The sequence below is a fragment of the Lissotriton vulgaris genome, unplaced genomic scaffold, assembly GCF_964263255.1.
Source record: "Lissotriton vulgaris unplaced genomic scaffold, aLisVul1.2 SCAFFOLD_1875, whole genome shotgun sequence".
Taxonomy (NCBI): Eukaryota; Metazoa; Chordata; class Amphibia; order Caudata; family Salamandridae; genus Lissotriton; species Lissotriton vulgaris.
Window position 1 is genome coordinate 247,159 of NW_028255037.1, and position 16,554 is coordinate 263,712.

The 16,554-nt window shown below is 48.1% G+C and overlaps 1 protein-coding gene across 1 annotated transcript in view; it reads right to left on the bottom strand.

The window, feature by feature from the left end:
* LOC147659337 (NBAS subunit of NRZ tethering complex-like) overlaps positions 1-16,554 on the bottom strand; it is a 485,327-nt gene that overhangs the window by 242,313 nt on the left and 226,460 nt on the right. Inside the window, exon 8 of the mRNA XM_086951835.1 lies at positions 2,360-2,472. Coding sequence (XP_086807961.1) covers positions 2,360-2,472 — 113 coding nt within the window. The remainder of the gene's footprint in view (positions 1-2,359; positions 2,473-16,554) is intronic.

Genomic DNA, 16,554 nt, shown 5'->3' on the forward strand with positions numbered 1-16,554 from the left:
GTATCTAGTCTACAGGTGTCCGGCAAATTTTCAAACCAGTCCATTTTGGTATAAAGTGCCTGGTATTCTTTTGGGTTCAGTGACGCCGCCCCTTTACTCCCAGAGTCCTAGCCCATAAGAATAGGGCTCAGTCTTCAGCCTGAAAGGCATGGGTCCGGTTGGTGTCGGAGTCCGGCGCCGCTGCTCCGTGTCGGAGTCAGGGATATAAATGGGGACGGTGCCGGCGGCATCGAGAGCGTTGGCCATGGGACTGGCACTGATAAAGATCGAGATGGCACGACCGACGCTGATCTGGATCCATCTGTGGAGCCTGAGGGCCACATTAGCACCAGAGCTGCCAGCATGGATTTAGAAGGGTTCCCCATCCGATAGCAAGGGGCTTGAAGGCTAGCCAAAGAGAACAGGCCACCTAAAGACGAGGTGCATAGCCTCATAACAGTCTTTTAATTGTTCAGGGGGGGTTGCTGTGGCTTCCTTAAACTTGGGGAGGTGCAGAGATGGCCCAGGCGCTGGCTCAACGGCAGAACCAGTCCTCAAGTGTTGATGCTTCCTCGTCTTGTCGGACGACGGATGAGGTGAAGTCGAAACACACTTTGAGTTCTTCTTGTGGGAGCAGCACTTATTTGAATGGCCTGATGACTGAGAGCAATGAGAATCTCAAACTCTGCAACCACTCCTGGAACTTTCCTCTCGACAGAGATATAGATCATTGCTGCATCGCATGTCAACCCGCCAGGAGCTTCAGGCATCGCACCCTCAAAGCCTTCAGGTCCATGACATGGCAATCAGAGCAGGGCTTTGGTTCGATGTAACACTTGAGGTCCCAAAGGCAAACAAGTTGCGGGTCCGTCATCAAAATCAAGCAGTGACAGGCACCTCAGGACATGAAGCTGGCCTTCTTGGATGGCATTCCTACCATAACAGGAGGACAAAATCTTGAAAAACCTCAACAAAAAGTCAAAATTGAATAAGGTGTAGCTCTTTGCGGATCTGCGCTGACTGGCTTGAAAAGAAAAGAACTGATGTCAGCGTCTTGGGGTGGCGCCTATATAGGCCCCGCGCAGGTCACTTCTGGTGCAGACGACGCCACGCAGAGTCGAACTACGCCACCTACCTGCGAGCAGAGGTATTGCTCAAGAAAATTTTCTGGACCCAGTCAGAAGCCTGGGTATAACTCTATGGTATGGAATCTACGGCTAGAAGTCTCTATCAGATACAGTGTTGCAGCCAGCTTGCAACACTTCTCAGGCAAGTTGACTCTTGGTATTCAGGGTTGCTCCTCCAGGAGAATGGCTATCTCTGGACTGAGAATATGATGTTATTCAACCTTGCTGTTGAGGTTCTGTTTTCAGGTGTTTTCTGTTTAGAACTTACACAGGGTGTTGCAGCACTTCATTGCTCTAGTGAGTTATAAGTTGTCTTTGCTGAGACCTAAGTGTCCAGAATAGGTAGGACTGGGGTGAAGCAGAGGTTTGTTGTATGTGTACATCAACATGCATGGAAATATTGCAAGTGTTAGTAAATTTAGTAATAGGGAATGCAATTTTACACAAGGGCCTACAATGTTCAGCTAAATAACATGTTGTTTATGGTGTATCTGCTACACGTGAACATTTGAATACCTTATCTATGTGAGCAAATGGCCCTGAAAAAACTTGCTATATGACATGTGCAATAACCGATGAAAACAATGCAAAGCTCCATATATGGAGAACGGACAGCTGGCAAATCAATGTCATAACAAAATGACAGTTTAAGGTGAATTAGGCTCCAGCAGTCTTAGTCAACATTGTGATAACTACATTTGAGGACTTCTGAGGGGGTGAGGTAGCATAACTTGAATAAAGCTACCTGGGGCTGGTTTAGGGATGTTCAGTTTTCCAAATCTGGGCTCGGTAAAGAATTTGTATTACTTTTTGCAAATAGCTAGATTAAGATGCAACAAGTGGTTTTTTTGCCTTGATATCACAAAATAAATAAATTGACCAGATCACTGCAAACAAATCTTAAGTCCATTGACAATATATCTTCTTTCAGCTTTACTAACTAGCTCACAGAAATCCTTTAAAAAAGCATGCAATTATGCATATCCAACAATTTTAAAAATAGAAAAATGCTTCTCCTGGTTTTTTGGGCCTGCTGTACTGGAGGGTCTTGCTTTTAACAAAAAACGTACCAGAATATTACCACTATTAATGCTATGCACTTTAACTCTGCAGGGTGAGGAACCCAGATATTTACACGTTAAACACCATGATCAAAAGTAAATCAAATTGTCACTGAATTATTTCTGAATTCCAGAGATGAAGGCTGCCCTCTAACCAAGAGTACTGGCTTACTTATGCATCATCACCCCCACCTTGTAAAGGTAAAATCTTCACTCCAAACTCGTCTAGGAAACCAAGAGCACGAATAAGGTCCAACTCCTCTTGAATGGGGCTAGGACAGTCAGTAATCAATTGCAAGCAACTCCTGAAATATAACAAAAGCATGTTAGCAAGATGCTTGGATTACTTAAAAATATATACCTACATGCACATGCTTATTTAATAATATGGATAGAGTGAGTTAAGAACTTCAATCCAAACGAGTGATATCATTCATATATTCTAATTACCATTATTCACATGAATTAACCCCCCCCCCCCACAAATTACAGAGTTAAGCCAATACAAAACCAAAGCAAAAAATGTTTCATTTCATGTTTCTACTTTTCGCTCTTCTAATCAGCCACCACAGCAATTCAATCAATCAAGCAATTCAGATTTTTAGATCGCTTCTAATCACCCTGAGGGTATCCCGTCACTAGGTTTTTGCTGGGATCAGTTGAAGAGGCAGGTCCTGACTTTGTTAGCATAGATACTATGATGTTCCTTTGCGGTAAAGTGGCAAAGGTATTCCTGGTCTAGAGGAAAAAATAAAAAATAAAAGAATAGTGTCCTTCAATGAGCATGACTGAAAACCATGTATGCCAACTTGGCAGGCCAAGAATTTGGACTAGCATTCATGAGGCAGACTGACATTAATAAAAAACACACATTGTACTAGCAACTTCCCAACACTATACCACCAAAACCGTTGTTAAAAAAAAAGCCAAGCAAGAGTACTTCATTTCCCATCGCATTAGCACAGGAAGTGACATCACTGAATCTCCCACCATTCATCTGCAAACTAATTGCCCTCACTGATTTCCAGCCCACGGCACCCTACACGCCTCCCCCACCGGGGCCTACTTAATGAAATCTGCAAAACACATTTGCAGCAGACATGCACACCCATCTGTGCCTGTCTGCATTTGGACAGCGCCAAGTGTTAAGAACCGTGGTCTCCCTCTACCCACTGCTACCGTGTCACGCTACACCATGCTCTCAGCCGTTGCTCCCACTCACCACACCCAACAACATGGAACATGCGCCTCCTGTAAGTTCTAAGGCACTCTCTCACACCCCAGACTCACCACTCCCGTGCCAACAGAAACCAGTACTCCACTCGCTCACACTCATACACACCAGCCACCCTATCAAGCTCACACATACCAAACACCACCCACACAACAAAACACAGTCTTATGCATGCTCCCCAATACCAAACACGTCATGGAGATAACGGACCTACTGCGCAACCCCTCTCCAGACTTGCTCTTCCTCACGGAAACATGGCTAATCACATCCTTTGCACTTGAAATCACTACAGTCATCCCCTCTGGCTACAAAATTGCCAGGCACTACCATCCGTGCAAGCCCGTCGGTGGAGTGGCCACCATATTCAAAAATACTGTTTGTTGAACCCCCTACACCTACCTCACCAGCTACATGAAACAGCTCACATTGAAGAGTCACATCACAGCCAAGTTCTCCCTGGGCTGCACCCTCGTATACAGACTGCCAGAATCCCACACCAATTTCTCCAGCAACAGCACGAACTTCATTGCACCCTTCATCATCAATGTCAGCACCTTCATCCACCTCGTCGACCATAACTTCCACCTAGAAGATCGCACCAACAAAAACTCTACTGCCCTTCTACGAAACATTGGAAACCGTGGCCTGGGCCAGCATGTTACCAAGCCCACCCACACCACCTGACACCTATCGAACCAGATTTTACCTCAGTCAGCAACCTCACAGCAACTATGTCCTGGACAATGCAGGCCCTCCTCAGTTTCAACATACTGATCATGTACCACCTGAGACTCACCACCACCAAAACTGCCAGATGCTGCTAGAAAAGCATCACAGAAGAGGAGTGGGTTATTACACCCTCTCCATGCACTAGCTTGAGCAAACCAGCAACTTGCAGCAAGCCATCAAGAACCTCAACAGCTGGATCACAGAATGTGCCAACATACAGGCTTCCTCAAGCGCAACCTAAAGGCAAGAGTTGGTACACAGGAGCTGGTGAAACACCACTGCAAGCAACTGGAGCGCAAATGGAGAACAAGTCAAAACACCTCAGATAAATACATCTTCAAACCAGCCCTACAACACTACCCCCAGCAGATATGGAACACCAAGTGAACAGCTCTTGCAGATCACATCAAAACCGCAACTAACAGCAGCATGGAGTCTTTGCCATCATCAAGAATTTCACCACGCCTCACACCACCTCCACCATCACTCCCCCTCACAAGACCTTTGCAACAAACTCTGAGAATTCTTCTGCAACAAAATCATCTCCAAATACACCACCTTCAAACCTTAACCGGAGAGTCACAATTGCAATTCAACATTCTATCAGGGCCGAAGAACGAACCCTGACCTTGTGGCCTGTTGACACCACAGTCAAAATTGCTGGTACTATGAAGACCATCCATTCGGGGTCCCATCTGAACCTTGCCCCACCATCCATTCACCAAAGGACTCCCACCAATCAACAAAGCACAAACGCCCATCCTCAGCGCCACCATCAACTCATTCCCTAACACCTGAAAACATGCTAATGTCGTGCCCCTGCTCAAGAAACCATCCAGTGACCCAGCCACACTTTCCATCTACAGACCCATCTCTCTCCTATCATATCCAGGAAAGTTTTTAGAGAAACTAATCAACCAATGACTTACTAACAACCTCAGAAACCTCCAGTTCTTTCAATATCACACAGTCCGTATTCAGGTCCAGCCACAGTACAGAAACAGCACTCATCACAGCCACAGACAACATCTACATGATCCTTGACAGAGGAAACATGGCAGCCTAACTCTCTTGGACCTCTCTGTAGCATTTCACACAGTCTCACACTCCGTCCTTATCAGGTACCTGCACATAATTAGCATCCAAGGACCCTCCATACCATGGACTTGCTCCATCTTAACGGATAATATACAGACCGTCAGCCTGGAACTTTACTCCTAGGAAGCCTGAAAATCATCTGTGTAGTGCCTCAAGGTACATAGCTCAGCCCCACCCTCTTCAATTCTTCAATACATAGATGCGCCCTCTGGCAAATGTCATCCACGCACACATCATCAACATCGTCTCCTATGCAGACGACACACAACTCATACTCTACCTCTCAGATAAGATCTCCAACACAAGAAACAAACTCACTGCATAACCAAAGATACTACCTGGCTAAAAGTCAACTGTCTCAAGCTCAATACCATCGTAACAGAAGTAGTGATCTTCGGCAAGAGCACCTCCACTTGGAACTCCAACCGGTGGCCTGCCAAATTCAGACCCACACCCAGCACCCATGCAGGCAACCTCTGAATACTTGTGGAAAATCAGGAAAAGTAATGTACATAAGCAGCGTTCATTTCCCTTTTCCCACTCCTCTCCCTGTAAGCACCATGAATACCATGAAATATTGACCGCATCACTCCGCCAGTAAAAGCCCGTGCCCATATGTACATGACAGCCATTCTAGGCACCATGGCCTTTCACCCATTGGAATCCCCGGCTTCCCTCCTGCGCGTATCTTAAACCCCCTCTCATATGTATAGACCATGAAACCCTCTCCCTCTGCACGACCCTGCCCTGAAAGGCAACCCTTCTGCTTGACCCGCGCAAACCCTCCATTTCCTCTTGAAGAGGCATCCTTCGCCTCAGCTGACATAGCCCTCCCCAGCTGCACCTGACTGCCCCCGCTCTCTCATGTACGGGTCATAAGATCTCTCTCTGTGCGACTCTGTCCCTGTGCACACCCTGGCTTCCCCCCTCCCCATCTCCCTCACACGGGCAAGTCATAAACCTTCTTCTTCTGCAAGACCCTGTCCTTGGGAGTCACGGCCGCGCCTGACCAACACCTCCTTTCCTTTTATGAATAACCCCTCTGTTAGTAAACCCTCCCTCCGCGATGGTCTGTCCACACATGTCCGAGGCCATCGCCTAAGCCGGAAGATACTGTTTATTGCCCCTTATGGTATGGAGTCACTCCTCTTCAAAGAACCCACTATTGATCCTGGCTTCCCCACCCCTTGGGATACCATCAGGCGCACATCTCCTAATAATCAGCGGAACACTCAGCTGCGTCATTGCCCCCTCTCTTATCTACAGTTCAAGGGACTCTATTGATAACATATGTGGGGTAGGATTGACACGAGGATTATAGGGATGTCCTTTCTTTGTGTCACAATGTCCTGATTGTAATGCCAAGTGTTTTGTAAGGTATAAAAGACGAAGTCTCAACTCACTTGTTAGAGCACCTCCCGAAAGACACCGTGTTTCGTGTCCGAAATGACAGGCTCTCCTCATGAGAAATAAAACTCTGTTCTTATGATTCCAGCTTCCAGCGCCCGTCTCTTTATTTGGTAACTATTCAGAATGAGAACTAAGAGGAGACTTGCGCCAGCAGCCCGGGCATCGATACTAATATGGGTTCACCTTTTACAATTGGCGTCCCAACGCGGGGTCCATCAGTGACATAAGGTCCGGTAAGAGAGATCCAGACGAAGAAGTGAACATCTAAATGATCGGAGTATACCTGCCTTGAGAGGGCCCTCGTCCGGCTGCCGATCGAAAGAACTTCACCGATTCTGAACGGACCTCTCTCGAGTGACCTATTGTCCTGACTGGAATCCCACAGGAATGCTACACGAAGTAAGAGAACGATCGGGCGCTGGAGGAGGAAGATAAAGAACTATCCATATGGTCCGGTCCGGGTAAGATTAAGTAGGGCGTTTTACGCCTGATTGGTAGGATGGTTTTATCCATCTGATTGTTTGATTGATTGTATTGGAATCGGTATTTGATTACTGATATTGTTTGGTTATTGGTTCATTTAGCTTTGGATGCTACTTGAAATATTGGTTCTCTTCTTGAGAACGAGACATTCTCTGTTTGCAAACAGCGGCGAATAGGAACGTTCGTCTCTCTTTGCAGATAGAGAAGGTTAGGTAATGCAGACTTTTGTCCCCGTTGTAATCCGTCATGCCTACCTTTCTCCCCACTGATTGTTTGAAATCGATTAATAATCGATTGTTGCTCTTTGAGATCTTCCCTGTCCACAAACAGAGACGAATAGAAATATTCTGTCTCCCTTTGCAGATAGCGAAGGGCAGGTAATGCAGACGTTTGTCCCCGTTGTAATCCGTCATGCCTGTTTTTCTCCCCACTGATTGATTGATTGACTGGACATTGTTGTTCCAGGAATTGTTTGTTTGAGGTATTTTCTGTTTGCAAACAACGTGGAATAGAAATATTCTGTCTAGTCTTTGCAGGTAGAAAAGGGTAGGTGATGCAGACTTTTGTCCCCGTTGTAATCCGTCAGTCCTACCCACTCCCCACTGATTGACTATTATTTGGGGGGTAGCTCACCTGGTCCGTCCAGGAGGCTACCCTTATGGAGGACACATGCCCTCACTTGTTGGCCATTTATTGGAAGTAACCCATCTGGTCCGTTGAGGAGGCTACCCTAGTAAGTGGAAGTACATCATTTGGTCCGTCCAGGATGATACCCTAACGAAGGATATGTGTTCCCCTCTGATTGATAATCTAGTTCCAACCCGGACCATTTATTGGAGGTAACTCACCTGGTCCGTCCAGGAGTACCCCTAGTGAAAGGACATATAAAAATGAAGTGATCACCGTACCCTACTAACAGAAAACTTTAGCTCGAAACACGCTAAGGAAAAGAAGGAAAAATAAAAAGAAATCGGGCTAAGTCAGTAACCCCCTGATGAGCTTTCGACTTCACTAAAAATAAGAAACATTAGAGACAGTTCGTAATAAGAAATGTAAAATGGCGAAAGGTTTGACAGCAAAAATAGCCACGAGGTAGCTAGGCTCCATTGCCTATTCCTGCTCCAAACATGTCTGCCTCATTGCCCACCACGCCCAAATAACGGTCACATGAAATAGGAACAATTCAATAGGTACCTACCCCCATTCCGGAAGCTCCCGAAGTGCAACAGCTCCGCGGTTACGCCCATCCGGAAGGCGAGGCCTCGATGCGTGCAGGGCTCGGCTGGCCGCAGTCGAAGGGGGAGGCTGTAGGGCGGACGGCCCGAGGAATCATGGAGGTCTCCCCTTTCCCTCTTCTGCTGCCCTGCGGGCCACGGGGGGAGAGGGGGCTGTCTTGCCTCGGCCACCGACCACCCCCCACCCTCCTCTCTTGCCTGATCTGGCCATCGACGAGGACCGGAGCCAAGGCGAGGTTGGACAACCCTGAGAGTTGCAGGTAGTCCCGCCACATGACCACGCCTGAAGATTACAGGTAGTCCCGCCACATGTCAACGCCTGAGAGTGACAGGTAGTCCAGTCACACGGCAACGCCTGGACAGTTGCAGGTAGTCCCGCCACATGTCAAAGGGGGGGGATGTCTTGCCTCAGCCACCGATCCCCCCCCCCATCTTCAATGGCTGGCACGGCAATACCGAAGCGCGGGAGCCGAAGAACGGCGCGGGGTCGCTGGAAAGGGGAGGCGGCGCGAACAACCCTCCCCCACCTCCCTCCAGGTGGAGGCTTCCAGCGACACCCCAATGCTCTTGCTTAAAGAGGGTCAACATCGAAAAGCGGTCTTTTGCCCAGGGCGGGCACACGCCCCATGCCTTCTCTCCTCAACTTTGAAGATTCTATGAGAGCCGGGGGGCACCCCGATCCCTCCGCATGGGCGCCCCTCCATGGGCGCACTCCTGCCAGCGCCAGCCTCAGTTTGGAAATGGCTAAAATACAGCCAAGGCACAGACTTGTTCAGTTCCGGAGGAACACCAGAATGACCCGGTAGGAAAAATTGTTACCGCCCTCCCCACTCTTTGACTGATGGTCCATATTGCTAAACTGTTAACCCATTGCGAAAAACTTTTGAAACCACCAACAGAAGGTTCTGGTCCTACTACGAGTCAGTGGAGGCAATCTGACTATGCAGGGACTTGCCTGACCTCGCCCAAAATGGCGCCGACACAAAATGAGACTTTTTAAATAAACCTTGTTGCACCCTGATTGCGCAGCTTTGATGCCCCGAGATATGTATGCAGTTTTTGGACAATGAAAGTAGATAAGAAGGATATTGAGTATGTGCTTGGAAAAGAAAGCGATATAAGATGGATATTGATTATGTGCTGGGACAATGAGCTGATTTAGAGTGGGTACTAATTATGTGTTGGAAGCAATGAATTGGTATGAAATAGGAACTGATTGAGCATTTGGACAATGAATTGGTAAATATTAGATCTTGAGTAATAGTTGGACAGTGAGATAAAATTATTAAAAAATTGAATTATTGGCATGCATCATACTTGCAGTGTAGGAAGGTTCGATATGATTTTATTTCACTGCTGCTCTTTACGAAATGAATGACCACCGACTTTATTCTCCGTAGCCGGCCCACTGGTTTGTAGGCCCGTATTTGTGCGCCAACCTTTTTTTCATTAAAATCTTTGAACACGCAGATATTATCGTAGCGTTTATATTTATGAATGTTGTTGAAATGTATGGCTACTGTCATCGACATAGGCAAAATACATGCAGTATGATTAAGGTTGAAGGTTAAAAAGGCCCGGTATTTATCAGCTACACTATGTATCGCAGGCAGCCGGAAAGGTGTTTTTAGACGCCCTTGAGCGATACCACAGAAATACCACCTGACCGCCACCCTTGCACACGTCCTATAAGGCCACGATCGTGTGATTCATGTAGATACGCAGACCATCGATGATTATCTATCTAACGCTACTGGTCCCTCTGGGCTTAAACGCCGAGATGGTAGAGAAATGCACCCCGGGGAGATAGGTCGAGTATGTGGTAGGTAAAAACATTTTCGGATTTATGCGCGCTGATGTGTTTTGAATGCTGCCCCCACCCCCCTTCTTCTCCTCCCTTCTGCAGGTCCCGTCGGAACGTCGGCTGAAGTATGGAAAAGCGACGATCGAGCGACCGACAAAAGGAGAAAAAGGGGATCTGAGCATAGTACTTATACTAACAAGCTTTGACAGACGTAGACGTAGATATGACTGTTCCTCCGTTAGAGCCTAACGACTGGGAGGATGGACTGACATAGAAACTTGACGGGTACTGTATGACGGAAATTGACTCGAAATTAGCACGCTAGATAACGCGATTATGACGTTTAATTAGATAGGGAAAGGACTAGGAAAAATCCTGAGGTAAGGGTACCCAGGCACCACCCGTCTGGGAAGTTAGAAATATTGTTGATGTTCGAGATGTACCACCTCCTTCTCACCCTCTTATAGATATAACCAAGCTGCCTGACTGTTCTCCTGACCAATACCCTCTGTTGCCTCAGCCTGGAGAACATCCAACCAAAGGAAGAAAATAAAAAGTGGTTTAAGATCCACCTATGGGCAATAGCCTGACCAGGTTAATTTCTGACCGGCTGACCGAAGTGTAAGTGTTGGCAATTGGGAGCGCTCGCAAAAATAGCCAACGAGAAAAGAAGGAGGAAAGGTAAAAAGAACTCAGCCCATGGATAAATAGGATATTAAAAATGCGCAGCATGCGCAAGGAGATTTTTTTGTTTGGCCAACAACTGTTTTATGTTTTGTCGTGAACGCCTTTGTATGTAACACATGTACTGTCTTCCCTTGTCTGAGTTTGTGTGTATGTAATGTACGGATTTATGTCTTCCCTCTGTCTGTATTTGCGTGTTACCTGACCCCTGCTGTTCTGTGTTGTGAGCACACTAAATGACCTATTTTCGTACACGTCTCTCTCTCTCTCTCTCTCTCTCTCTCTCTCCACCCCCTTATCTGTCTCTCTCTCTCTCTCTCTCTCCCTCTCTCTACATGTCATACGTGTACCGAATGGCTCGTTTAGATTGCGGACGACTCTCACTCTCTATGAGAGTCTCCCTATTTCCTCTCCCTCTTTGTGGTAAAATTGTGCCCCACCGGCACCAGTCTGATTGGATACTTATTGAACGCGGAGGTGTTCAGCGAAATTGACCGAAACTAAAATGATCGTATCTTGCCATATTACTACCTCTCCTTTCTGCAAAATGAATGAACTCGAATTGGCTGAGAAGGAAAGGACAGGTAAGACGACTAAAGTCCCCCAATCTGGCCTTTTATAGGGGAACTGTATGTCAATGGCACCTTATTTTTTTGTTCATCAGAGACGAACGCCAACGTCTAGGTTGACCTCCAATGCCCAGATTACCCCACTCCTTTGCACCCAAGCGCTAATGCCCGAAGCATCCCCGCCCCACTTGATTGACCCCAGCTGCTGTCCCGGATATAAACATGATGACCATGAGTAACTGTCGTCCCTCGAGAAAAACCTATTTTACCCTGACTCTCGATGATAGCGCCCCCGCCCTGTTTGAAAAGGTTAGCCGGCCTTGAAGGGAAATGTTAGACTGTTAAGGCTCAGGTTAGAAAGACGAGTCTCTCTGGAGGTTCCGAAATGTTGAGTTTGATGAAATGCACAGTTGATAAGAGTCTGACTTTCCTCCATATGTGACATGTGTAGACGATGAATAAAACTTGGCATGAACTCAGTAGGAATGCTGACATATGCACTGCTTGGTAAATGAACCTCTGACTGTGACCAATGAGCGTATCTCCCAAGTGCGTAGGATTGAGGGAAGAATTCACGTGCATAAATGTCTTCCCCTGACCAGTTCTCTAAAGCTTGTTTTGTACCTATTTCAAAGATATACGATCACTGGAGGAGAAGGGTCGGACGTGACACACAGCCTGGCCGCAGATCATGGGACACATGCGACCTCGACCAAAGGTGGATCCCCATCACGACAGGAATACGGGACGAGACAGCACTCTCCAATGTGGTAAAACGAAAGGATGAAGGGCTGTCCTGAAGCCTTTTGTCCGCCTACCCACACGTGCCTGAAGCTTCCGTCCCCCTCTTCAAGCCCGGTTGATGGGCTTGCTTGCTTGTTATCATTTGCTCCCTTGGTCCCTTTGGCGTGTCCCAGGAAAATCTGCCCCCACTCCGCCCTCTCACTCCCATCGACTATCGAAACCACACACCCTCTTTTTCACATGACTTCTTGTCGAAAGGAAGAACAGTATCCAGGTGGAAATGGGGTACGCTGTAGGAATATGGGTGCCGAGCATAAGGCGCCACTAAAAGGATTGGTTAGGGAACAGGACTGTGGTCTAACAGCAGAGGACTGACCGCACCCTGCAACGCGTAAGGATGGACCCGAGCTGGACCTATAGCTCCACCGCCGGTGCTCAACAGCGCCAACGAAAGGACACGGACTAGAGCCTACCAGTGATGGCTCACTGCTAAAAAGACACTGTGACGAAGAGATCTTGTGTATTGAACTGAATTCCGCCCTCAACTACTTGGCCAAAATGTTCATTGGTCACATTTTTAAGTCAGCAACATTTATGCTATGTAGTGCTTTTGGAATGATAGGAACTCGACAAATTCAATTTCCTATGTGCTGCATTCTACCCATCACATCAACTGTCCATGATTATATGCCAAATGTTAGTATTGACAAATGCTAATTCTTCAACCGCGCCTGTTTATTTGTACCCCCATCAATTACAAAAATGAACTCTGTTATGTAAAAAGGGGCGACTGTGGAAAATCAGGAAAAGTAATGTACATAAGCAGCGTTCATTTCCCTTTTCCCACTCCTCTCCCTGTAAGCACCATGAATACCATGAAATATTGACCGCATCACTCCGCCAGTAAAAGCCCGTGCCCATATGTACATGACAGCCATTCTAGGCACCATGGCCTTTCACCCATTGGAATCCCCGGCTTCCCTCCTGCGCGTATCTTAAACCCCCTCTCACATGTATAGACCATGAAACCCTCTCCCTCTGCACGACCCTGCCCTGAAAGGCAACCCTTCTGCTTGACCCGGGCAAACCCTCCATTTCCTCTTGAAGAGGCATCCTTCGCCTCAGCTGACATAGCCCTCCCCAGCTGCACCTGACTGCCCCCGCTCTCTCATGTACGGGTCATAAGATCTCTCTCTGTGCGACTCTGTCCCTGTGCACACCCTGGCTTCCCCCCTCCCCATCTCCCTCACACGGGCAAGTCATAAACCTTCTTCTTCTGCAAGACCCTGTCCTTGGGAGTCACGGCCGCGCCTGACCAACACCTCCTTTCCTTTTATGAATAACCCCTCTGTTAGTAAACCCTCCCTCCGCGATGGTCTGTCCACACATGTCCGAGGCCATCGCCTAAGCCGGAAGATACTGTTTATTGCCCCTTATGGTATGGAGTCACTCCTCTTCAAAGAACCCACTATTGATCCTGGCTTCCCCACCCCTTGGGATACGATCAGGCGCACATCTCCTAATAATCAGCGGAACACTCAGCTGCGTCATTGCCCCCTCTCTTATCTACAGTTCAAGGGTCTCTATTGATAACATATGTGGGGTAGGATTGACACGAGGATTATAGGGATGTCCTTTCTTTGTGTCACAATGTCCTGATTGTAATGCCAAGTGTTTTGTAAGGTATAAAAGACAAAGTCTCAACTCACTTGTTAGAGCACCTCCCGAAAGACACCGTGTTTCGTGTCCGAAATGACAGGCTCTCCTCATGAGAAATAAAACTCTGTTCTTATGATTCCAGCTTCCAGCGCCCGTCTCTTTATTTGGTAACTATTCAGAATGAGAACTAAGAGGCGACTTGCGCCAGCAGCCCGGGCATCGATACTAATATGGGTTCACCTTTTACAATTGGCGGCCCAACGCGGGGTCCATCAGTGACATAAGGTCCGGTAAGAGAGATCCAGGCGAAGAAGTTATAAAGTTAACAATAAAGTTAACAAAGATCTTCAGATGGCTCTCAAGCAAGACTAGAAAAGCGGTCACTCATGTCGTAGCAAACTGGACAACAGAAACGCCTTCTGCGCTGGATCTCCAAGGAACTCATGAGAAGACTATAAATCATCCAGAATTTGGCTGCCAGACTCATCCTCAACCTTCCACACAAAACTCCCATCACACCACACAACACCTCGGGGAGCTCCAGTGGCTCCAGATCCACAAACGCACTAATTTCCAATTCCTCACACACAAAGCACTACACAAATTAGGCCCTACCTACCTGAACAGTCGCATCTCCTTCCACCAACCACCTAGATACCTTGACTCCGCAGGACTCCTACTCACACACATCCAATACATACATAGAACCACATCAGGAGGACAGGCGTTCTACATTGCTCCTAAAGCGTGGAGCGGCCTCTCTCTGCACATCAGAGCCTCCTCCTCTTCTTGATTTCTTTAAGAAGACCTGACTTTTCAATTACCCAACCTAGCATAGGCAGGCCTTGGTGCACACACCTGCTCAGGACCAGGATACCCTTCCATCCATCAAGCACCGCCTGATCTTCAACCAACCCTCCCTCTCCCTCGCTCATACTCATTGCATCCCCCGAAGCAACAGTGGAGGACGTCCCTTCTCCTACATCGCCGCAAAGTCCTGGAACAGCCTTCCCTTCCCCTCCATCTCTGCACTTCACCCTCTCTTCCGGAGTTCAGAAGGGGACTCAAGACCTGGCTATTCAACTAATGCCACCCGAGCAGCTTGAATCTCAGAGCCTGGATACCCTGGCGGGTGATAGACTGCACCTTATAAATCCAGTGTGAGTGATTGAAGTTGTTTTTATGTCCAGTTTGCTTGACTTCTTCACTGGGCAAAGGCACGGACATTGTAAGACACAGAGCTGAATTGAGAAAGATGACTGTGAAAATATCAACAACCAGGCTTTTGGGGAAAATGCAAGTCGTGATGTAATGTGAGCTGTAACTGAGGTAAGATTTAAAAGAAGCACAGGTCCAGCCAATTTACTCTACCCGGCCACTTGTATTCTGTGGCCGATACTAACCAACATTGTTTTCGGGTGGCCAGCAGTACCACGGCCTTATAAAACATTATGTGGCATGAAGCAATGGTTTCTAATGGGCTGCAAAGTATTTACCGTTGTGCACAAATGTCGAATCTTTAGAGAAAAAAACGAGATTAATTAAAGACTCTTATTTTTGTAAAAAAAGACACCAACCAAGTTTCTATTTAAATGGGACTTTAATATAAGAATACATCCATCAGAAGAACATGTATGTACGTATTAGTAGGGAAGACCCATAATACAGCAAAAGCACAAATGCACAAGTTACTTACTTGTGTAACGATATATCTGTAAGAGGCATTAGTTAGTGATAGATTCCTTACCTTAGAATATCCCCAGGCGTCAGGCTGGATTCGGAAAGTTTTGCGCGCTGACGTCAGTTGTGTACACAACTATTCCGCGCCGAAACACAGAGCCATGCAAGAAACTGACAATTGGTGCATAAAACTAGGGCCCTAAAGGGGGATGACCTTACCCCTAGTAATCAGTTTGCCCTCACCTCTTTTGCCATACACGCACAAGTTTCTACTTGTGTAAAGATATATCTGTAAGAGACATTAGGTAGTGATGGATTCCTTACCTTAAAATATCCCCGGGCGGGGGGCGTGGCTAAGATGGCGGCCTGAGAGGACGCGATTCCACGGAGCTCCTTGTCCCAATCCCCCATCGATATAGCCACGCTGCAGCAACCGCCCCGAAATCGGTGGCCACGACACCCTACGACCGGGGAGTCCAGGGCAGTGCCATTTACTCGCAGCTTTGGTGCCAGGAGTCTCGTGCGGACCCCTCCGCCGTTGGCGCGCAACCGCTCCGGGCCCGACAGCGCCGGCGAGGACAGAGAGGCCGGGCGAGAGACAATAGGCCGGGCCCTCCAGAGCACCACCGGGCGCCGGACTGTGACGGGGTCCGATCGGCGGAGCAGCGTCAGCTGCGGTGACCCGCGTCGGCGGCCCCGAGTTGGCCCCGGGAGGCGCCCGGCGAGGGAGAGTGCAGGAGCAGCCTGACGGACTACGAGAGGCCCCGGCTTGGGCCTTCCCCCCGCGCTTGGAAGAGAGGTGAGGAGCGGGGCAGCACCGGCGAGAGACGCCGATACTCGGGGGGCGGACGATCGAGCCCCCGGTGTCTCCGCACATAGCTTCACCAGCGGGGGGAAACGGTAAGCCGGCCCCGCGCACAACACAACTTGGGAACCAAGGCTGGGGAGGCCGTCTGTCGGCCAGTGAGCGCCCATCTTCCACGAGGCCCAGAGGAAAGCGACGAGCCCCCCTTCCCCCACGCTTCGGAGATCAAGGTAGCGTCGGTGGGTACAGCAAG